Source organism: Strigops habroptila, chromosome W (genome assembly GCF_004027225.2).
Source record: "Strigops habroptila isolate Jane chromosome W, bStrHab1.2.pri, whole genome shotgun sequence".
NCBI classification, from domain to species: domain Eukaryota; kingdom Metazoa; phylum Chordata; class Aves; order Psittaciformes; family Psittacidae; genus Strigops; species Strigops habroptila.
Window position 1 is genome coordinate 9,182,850 of NC_044301.2, and position 9,234 is coordinate 9,192,083.

The 9,234-nt window shown below is 52.3% G+C and overlaps 1 protein-coding gene across 1 annotated transcript in view; it reads right to left on the bottom strand.

Moving 5' to 3' along the window:
- Positions 1-8,876, bottom strand: part of LOC115619103 (Wilms tumor protein 1-interacting protein homolog) — a 119,284-nt gene extending 110,408 nt beyond the window's left edge. The window contains exon 1 of the mRNA XM_030511146.1: positions 7,436-8,876. Coding sequence (XP_030367006.1) covers positions 7,436-8,876 — 1,441 coding nt within the window. The remainder of the gene's footprint in view (positions 1-7,435) is intronic.
- Between the last annotated feature and the right edge of the window lie 358 nt (positions 8,877-9,234).

The window sequence follows — 9,234 nt, forward strand, 5'->3', positions numbered from 1 at the left end:
TGCAAGGTCCTAGTGCTGAGTTAGCAGTTGGTATGTCCTTGCTTCTGTTCTGTTCCAGTCTCATTCAACATTGGGGGCCACTCTGCTATCTTGAAGACTAGCATCCTTGGTCTTATTTATTGTCTCCTTAGTTGTTATCGGTCCCATGATGTTCCTTCCCCTGCCAGCTGAACATTCCTTTCTCTCTACATACCAGCAAGTTAGAAAAGTTTGGTCTATTCTACTATGTTAAAGGCACACACAGTAGTCTAAAACTTAAGCCCACAGGAGGAGCTGTGCTTCAGAGCCAATCACTTCTGAAGCAGCTCAAACCCCTTCATAGGCTGCCAGTTGGAGTATAGCTGGGACCAGATCCTCTGTATCCCCAACATCAAAGACCGAGGGGTCAAACTCAAATCTCCCCTGGAGCTTTCTGCCAGAGGCTCCAGGTAGGACCATTCACCCCAGCTGCAGTGTAAAGCACATTTTTCACATCTGGCCCAGTCCGGACTGGTCCAAGGGCTACTGTATAAACTCTCTCTTGTTTATATTTGTTCGAAGGCTTGTTGTTGCTCAGGGCCCAATTGAAATCATTCTTCTTTCAGGTCATATGATAGAAAGGGCTTACAATCAGACTGTAATTTGGGATGGGCATTCTCCAGAACCCCACACCACCTAAGAAAGCTTGTGTTTCTTGTTAGTTGGTGGAGACATTGCTGTTATCTTGTTGATCACATCTGTGGGGATCTGGCGACGTCAATCTTGCCATTTTATTCCCAAACATTCAATCTCCTGTCCAGGTCCTTCACCTTACTCCGTTTTAATGCAAAACAGGACTTCAGCAGGGTTTGGATTGGTTTCCTCCCTTTCTCAAAAACTTCTTCCACTGCATCGCCCCACACGATAATGTCATCAACGTATTGCAGGTGTTCTGAAGCTTGCTCCTGTTCCAGTGCAGTCTGGATCAATCCATGGCAGATGGTAGAGCTGTGTTTCCACCCCTAGTGCGGTTGATTCCAAGTGTACTAGGTGCCCCTCCAAGTGAAAGCAAACTGTGGCCTGCACTCTGCTGCCAAAGGGATTGAGAAAAATGCATTGGCAATATCACTTGTGGCATCCCACTTGGCTGCCTTTGACTCCAGTTCATATCGAAGTTCTAGCATGTCCGGTACGGCAGCACTCAATGGTGGTGTGACTTCGTTCAGGCCATGATAGTCTACTGTTAGTCTCCACTCTCCATTAGACTTTTGCACTGGCCATATGGGGCTATTAAGGAGTGAGCGGGTCCCGATGATCGCTCCTTGTCTCTCCAGTTGATGCATCAGCTTATGGATGGGAATCAGGGAGTCTTGGTTGGTGCAATATCACCTCCAGTGCACTGTTGTGGTCACAACTGGCACTTGTTCTTTGACCTTCAGCAACCCCACAACAGAAGGATCCTCTGAGAGACCAGGCAAGGTGGACAGCTGCTTAATCTCATCCATCTCCAAGGCAGCTATACCAAAAGCCCATTGATACCCTTTTGAGTCTTTGAAGTACCCTCTCCTGAGATAATCTATGCCAAGGATGCATGGAGGCTCTGGACCAGTCACAGTAGGATGCTTTTGCTACTCCTTCCCAGTTAGGTTGATTTCAGTAAACTTGATTGTCCCTCTCCTCCACCTGGCTGGAGGCAGGGACCCTCTAATAGCCATCATAAGATTCTCCACTTATGTCTTGTAGAAAGGGATTAGAATTCCTTATCACAGGAGGTGGAGTATAATCAGCTCTTCTCCTCCATCTAGGAGGCTGCTCACCAAAGACTGGAGCAGCAACTTAGGAGGATCATCCTTGACCGTTGTTCTCCAATTCACACACCCATCCCTCCAGAATTGAGGTAGGTTTTCCATCCCACTTTCTCATGCCTTCTCCATGATCCCGCAGGTAAAACCATAGGATGGCCCATGGCATGTACCTCCTCTATCTTCTCTCGCGGGCAATAGGGTGCCTTCTGTTAATAGCCGAGATGCGAGTTGGTACACGCGGGGAGCTGGATAGATCACCTCTCAACTGTTTTAACTCCTGGGACAGTTTTTCCACAGCTGAAATGATGGAAGTGGTGAGATAGCCTTGGAACTCTCGGAGTTGGTGAGTCACTTCATCCACTGTTATTGGTGCCGCCTCACTCCAGCTCACTGATGCCAATGAGTGAGCATATGATGATGACACACTCTCTTTAAGTTTCCACTACATGTGTCATGTACATTCAACTTGATCTGCATTTACAGGTGCATTCCCAGCATCTGGCCTATGAGAGATCATCTCTGATAGATCATCTGATACATCATGAGAAGGAAATGCAGCAGGAGGGCCAGAAGACCTACATGGATGGATAAGGAACTGCTGAGGAAACTTAGAGGTGAAAGCAGCAGCTTATAAAAGTTGGAAGCGAGAACAGACAGCCTGGGAAGAATACAGGGATATTATCCAGGAAGCTAAGGCCCAGGTAGAATTAAACCCAGCAAGGAATGTGAAAGATAACAAGGGCTTCTATAGGTATGTAGCAAACAAAAGACCGACTATGGACACGGGCCCTCTCCAGAAGCTATCGCGTAAACTGGCTGCCCTGGATTTGGAAAAGGCTGAGGTTCTTAATGACTTCTTTGCCTCAGTCTTCACTGGCAAATGCTCTGACCACATGTCGTGGTTTGAGCCCAGCCGGTAACTCAGAACCACACAGCCGCTCGCTCACTCCCCCCCTTCCTCCCCCCGCTCCCGGAGGGATGGGGAGGAGAATGGGAAGAATGTAACTCCCACGGGTTGAGATAAGAGCAGACCCGCAACTAAGGTACAACACAAACCACCACCACTACCACCAACGACAACAATGATTAGTGAAACAACAAGGGGAGAGGATACAATTGCTCACCACCCACCGACCGATACCCAGCCCAACCCGAGCAGCGATCTGGGCCTTCCGGGTAACTCCCCCCGGTTTATATACTGGGCATGACCTGCTGTGGGATGGAATACCCCTTTGGCTAGTTTGGGTCAGGTGTCCTGTCTCTGCTTCCTCCCGGCTTCCCCTCCTCCCTGGCAAAGCATGAGACTGAGAAAGTCCTTGGTTGGAATAAACATTACTTAGCAACAACTAAAAACATCAGTGTTATCAGCATTGTTCCCAGGCTGAAAGTTAAAAAACACAGCACTGCACCAGCTACTAAGGAGGAGAAAAAATGACTGCTATAGCTGAACCCAGGACACCACACCACCCAAGTCTTGGAAGGCTGATACAGGGACTGTGAGAATGAAAACCTTGGGCCCACTGTAGGAGAGGATCAGGTTCGAGATCATCTTAAGAACCTGAATGTACACAAGTCCATGGGACCTGGTGAAATCCATCCTCGGGTCCTAAAGGAGCTAGCAAATCAAGTTGCTAAGCTACTGTCCATCATATTTGAAAAATCCTGGCAGTCAGGTGAAGTTCCCAATGACTGGAAGAAGGGTAATATAACCCCCATTTTCAAGAAGGGGAAGGTGGAAGACCCAGGGAACTACAGACCAGCCAATCTCACCTCTGTGCCTGGCAAAATCTTGGAGCAGATTCTCCTGGAAAGCATGCTAAGGCACATGAAAAATGATGAGGTGGTTGGTGACAGCCAACATGGCTTCACTAAGGGGAAATCCTGCCTGACCAATTTAGTGGCCTTCTATAATGGGGCTACAGAACTGGATGGATAGGGGCAAAGCAGTTGATGTCATCTACCTGGACTTGTGCAAAGCGTTTGACACTGTCCCGCACAACATCCTTGTCTCTAAATTGGAGAGACATCAATTTGATAGATGGACCACTCGGTGGATAAAGAACTGGCTCGATGGCCACATCCAGAGAGTTGTGGTCAACAGCTCAGTGTCCAATTAGAGACCAGTAATGAGTGGTGTTCCTCAAGGGTTGGTGTTGGGAGTGATCGTATTCAACATCTTTGTTGGTGACATGGACAGTGGGATTGAGTGCGCCCTCAGCAAGTTTGCCGATGACACCAAGCTGTGTGGTTCGGTTGATACGCTGGAGGGAAGGGATGCCATCCAGAGGGACCTTGACACACTTGAAAGGTGGGCCAATGCCAACCTCATGAAGTTTAACCAAGCCAAGTGGAAGGTCCTGCTCCTGGGTCGGGGCAATCCCAGGCACAGCTACAGGTTGGGCGGAGAAGAGATTCAGAGCAGCCCTGCAGAGAAGGACTTGGGGGTGTTGGTTGATGAGAAGCTTAACATGAGCTGGCAGTGCGTGCTTGCAGCCCAGAAAGCCAACCGTATCCTGGGCTGCATCCAAAGAAGCATGACCAGCAGGTCTAAGGAGGTGATCCTGACCCTCTACCCTGCTCCCACGAGACCTCACTTGGAGTATTGTGTACAGTTCTGGTGTCTTCAACATAAAAAGGACATGGAGCTGTTGGAGCGAGTCCAGAGGAGGGCCACGAGGATGATAAGAGGGCTGGAGCACCTCCTGTATGAAGACAGGCTGAGAAAGTCAGGGTTGTTCAGCCTGGAGAAGAGAAGGCTGCGTGGAGACCTCATAGCAGCCTTCCAGTATCTGAAGGGGACCTACAAGGATGCTGGGGAGGGGCTCTTAATCAGGGATTGTAGCGATAGGACAAGGGGTAATGGGTTTACACTAAAACGGGGAAGTTCAGGTTGGGTATAAGAAGAAGTTCTTTACTGTGAGGGTGGTGAAGCACTGGAATGGGTTGCCCAAGGAAGTGGCAAATGCTCCATCCCTGGCAGTGTTCAAGGCCAGGTTGGATAGAGCCTTGGGCAACATGCTTTAGTGCGAAGTGTCCCTGCCCACAGCAGGGTGGTTGGAACTAGATGATCTTAAGGTCCTTTCCAACCCTAACTATTCTATGATTCTATGATCCCTGGAATGGCCAACTCACTCAGGGACTGGATGCCTCTCTCTATCGTGGTCCAGTTGGCTGAGCGACACGTAACATTGTCCTTGTAGGGAAACCTTTCCTTCACAGCTGCCAAGAACTGCCTCCAAAGGCTGAGGGCTCATTTCTATTGCAAGCGCTTTGTTATTTCCTCCTTCCCTAGCAAGGGATCCCAGCTGCTTGGCTTCCCTACCTTCCAGTTCATGACCATTGGCCCCATTGTCCCAGCATCGGAACAACCAGATGACGATGTGCTCCTCTGGAAGATGGGCGAAATCTTTCCGTGTATTCCACAGCTCGGTCAAGGTCCGGGATCAACAAGTTACCTCTTATTCCTCTCCCCAACTCCTGTATTTCTAACTCTTGTTCAGATGCCATCCCCTGTAGTATGCACATTGGGTCTTCATCTTTCTTCACTACACGAGTTGCTCTTTGTGGCTCTCATTTGCTTTGCCCCTTGCTTATAGGGGCAACCAATATTGGCACAGATTGGTTCTTTGGTTCAGCTGCAGCGTCTATCACTGTGGTTGGAATGGCTGCAGTGTCTGTCATCAGGGTTGGTGTAGCTGCTGTGCTTGGAGGTTGGGTAGCTGCATTGTGTGTTGCTTTGCCATTAGATCCAGAGACATCTTTTTCCCCTTGAAGGTGCTAGATAGTGTTGAGCAGGGACCTGTAGACATAAGCCAAGCCCCAGTATGTTGCACCAAGTTGTTCCTCTCTGGTATTGCCAGGACAACAGCACACCTTTTCTAAGTGTTTTACTAGTTTTTCTGTATTTTGCATTTGTTCAGGGGTGAAGTTCCAAAGCATTGGAGGGGCCCACTGGCCTAGATACTTGCCCATACTATCCCACACACCCTGCCACTCATGACTGTCCAGCCTCAGGGAAAGTCTCTTGGTGGTCCTCTTAGATCATCATTTAACCTTAGACAAGACCCAAGCCTAACCCTGCTTAACTTTCAAGATCAGATTAAATAGGGTGTTCTCAAGGTGGTATGGCCATGGGTAAAACACATGCTATATTTGTGGCAACATGCTGATTCCCAGCAAAAGCAGCAGACAGGTTTCAAGGGTATCTAAAGGCCACCCAAAGCCTTTAGAATTCTCAAATGCTGCTGTAAATAGCCTGGTGGGGGAGTGGAAGGTGTGAGGCAATATCTCCATCATAGATGTGTAATTACTATAAATTCCCATTATGTCTCCCCAAGCATAGAGGTGATGACCATGCCGAGAACACACGCCAGACCAGTTTCATGATCAACCCTTTGAGCCCCACATTGGGCACCAAAAAGAACTGTCATGGTTTAAGCATGGCCAGTAACTCAGAACCACACAACCTCTCGCTCATTCCCCCCTTCTTTCCCCCCCTGCTCCCAGAGGGATGGGGAGGAGGATTGAAAGCATTTAAATCCCACAAGTTAAGAACAGTCCAGTAACTAAAGTATAACACAAAGCTACTACTACCACCACCAATAATGATGATGATGATAAGGGAAATAACAAGGGAAGAGAACATAAGACTAAAAGGGCAAAGGAAAAACACCAAACCAATAAACTCAAGTAATGCACAATATAATTGCCCACCACCCACCGACCGATACCCAGCCCAATCCAAGCAGCCATCTGGCCCTTCTGGGTAACTCCCCCCAGTTTATACACTGGGCATGACGTGCTGTGGTATGGAATACCCCTTTGGCTAGTTTGGGTCAGGTGTCCTGTCTCTGCTTCCTCCCACCTTCCCATGCCCCTCCTCACTGGCAGAGCACAAGACTACAAGTCCTTGATCAGAGTAAGCATTACTTAGCTACAACTGAAAACATTGGTGTGTTATCAGTAGTGTTCTCAGACTAAAGTCAAAAACAGAGCACTGCACCAGCTACTAAGAAGGAGACAAATAACTGTTGCAGCTGAACCCAGGACAGCTGATTTAGCCTCAGCAAGGACAGAGCCCTCTCCTCACCCCAAACTTCCATCCCAGGGAGGACACCAACCCATGACAGCTTTGCAAGCTCCCACAGATATCAACAAAGCCACGTTTCCACTGGTACTCCGACCATCACACGGATTTTACTGAACAAGGCACTTCAAGTGCTTCACCAGCCACACTCGTTGTCTCTAAGACTTAATCACAGAATAGCTGAGAATAATGACAAACGCCACAATGTCAGGGGTGCTGGAGTTTATCGGTGAAGCTTCAGTACACGAGAGTCACTGCAAGTCCCAAGAGCACAAACAGCTTCTGTAACACCTCAGACAAGCCTCCCGTCCGCACGTGGAAGGGGAAGCACCAGACGTCCTAGCAAACTGTGCACAGACTAGACAGAAAATAGATCACACACCAGGAACGAGCTATGGTGGAAGTCCTTCCGACACCAGCTAGACAGTCAGAATTGCGGCGATACGGACCTTCAGCAGGTACCTGGCCCGGAGCAGCCCGGGCAGCACACGCTTGCCTTCTCCACAGCCAAACCGGCCCGACCTCGCACGCTGCCGCCCCTCAGCCGCTCGCCCCCTCCCGCGCCCCTCGCCAGCAGCTCACTCACCGAAGTACTCTTTCTTCATGTGCATCTCCAGTTCCTTCTCCAGCTCCAGTGTCAGCGCCTCCAGCCGCCTCTCCGCCTGGCTGGGGCCGCTCTCCCGGCACGGCGTCACCTGGTAGGGGAGCTTGAATTTGGGCGCCGAAGCGGAACCTTTGGTCGGGCAGTAGGCATAGGGGGACACGGCCTCGAGGGCGGCGGCCAGGTGCTGCTGGTCGTGCCGCGGCGGGGACTGGGCATAGATCTTATAGTAGACGTCCCCCAGCTCCGGCGCGGCGCCGTCCTCCTGCAGGCCGGGCCCCAGCAGGGAGGAACGAGGCGAGGACAGCTGCAGCTCGGGGTAGGCACTCATGGAGCCGCGGGAGCTCCGCGAGCTTTGGCTAGAGATACTGGAGCGGGGGCTCACCACGGCGGCGCCCGCCGCGCCGCGGCCCTCAGGGCCGCAGAGGCTAGAGCGGGGACTGGCCAGGGCAAGCCCGGCGCCGCCCGCACTCTCCGGCTCGGCGCTGCTGCCCGGCGGGCCGTGCTTGGAGTCCGAGTAGCTGGAACGAGGACTGGTGGTGCAGGAGTACTGGCTAGCGGTGCTGGAGCGGCGCTGGTCGTAGCCCATGCTGATGCCGCTGGTACGGTTGCTGCTGGGCTTGCTGCTGCCACCGCCATCGTAACTTGTGAGGCTGGCGCGGGGGCTAGAGTGCTTGCTGGTGTCGCTGGCCGTGCTAGTGTAGCTGGAGCGGGGGCTGAGGGCGGCGCCGTCGTACTGCATCAGGCTGGCACGGGGGCTGCTATACTTCTCCTGTCTGGGTACCACCAAGCTGGAGCGCGGGCTAGAGAACTTCTCGTAGGGCAGCGCCGCCGCGCCGCCCGGGCTGGAGAACTTGCCATGCTCGGCGGCGGGGCCCGGCGAGTAAGCGACCAGGCTGGCCCTCGGGCTGGCTCCACTATACTTGCCGTCCGGGCCGCCACCGGGCGCCCGCCCGCTGCCCTTGACCACGTAGCCGCTCTCATAGGCACTGCCCGCGGCGTAGCGGTAACCCTCGGCCGAGTAGCGCTTACCCTTGTCGGCGAAACCGCTGTAGCAGGGCAGCGCCACCTCGGAGCGGGTGCACAGCCCCTCCTCCCAGCACGGCGGCGGCTCAGCGGCGCGGCCGTTGGCGGCGCGGAGCGGGGCGGCCGGCGCCGCAGGCGGGTAGGCTTTAGCGCAGGAAGCGGCGGCGGGGAAGACTTCGGCGGAGGGCAGCACGGCAGTGCCGTTCGTCTTCCAACCCCACTGTTCCGTCGTCACGTGGACGGCGGTAACCCGTTTGGTCTCCTCCAGGTCGGGGTGCAGCGCCAGATTCCGGCGGCCGCCGCTGCCGTACAAACCGTCCGGGCAGGGCTCGTAGAAGGACAAATCCTCCATGAACTTAGTGGCCTTCAGTACCACATCGTCCTCCTCACACTTCTCCATACTCGGCCGGAGCCCGGCAGCGCGGGGCGGGGCAGGGACGGCGAACTCTCTGCAAAAGCACAGCCCAGAGTAAAGAAATAAAAAAAGCACGCTAAAAAAAAAAAAAAACCAAAAAAAAAAACAAAACAACAAAACACCCAAAGAAAGCAAACAAAGAAAAAAAAAGCCACACAAAAAAACCACTTCCTGCGGGCCTGGCGGAATGCGGCTCCTTAGCCAGAGGACTACTCAACGATGACCAAATGAAACAACACTCACCTCAACAACATCCCCGACTCAATTTTACTTTCCAGCCTTAAATAAGCCAACGGCGCGCTGCGCGGAGGAACTTACGCTCGGTGGCTTCCTGCCCCCGCCG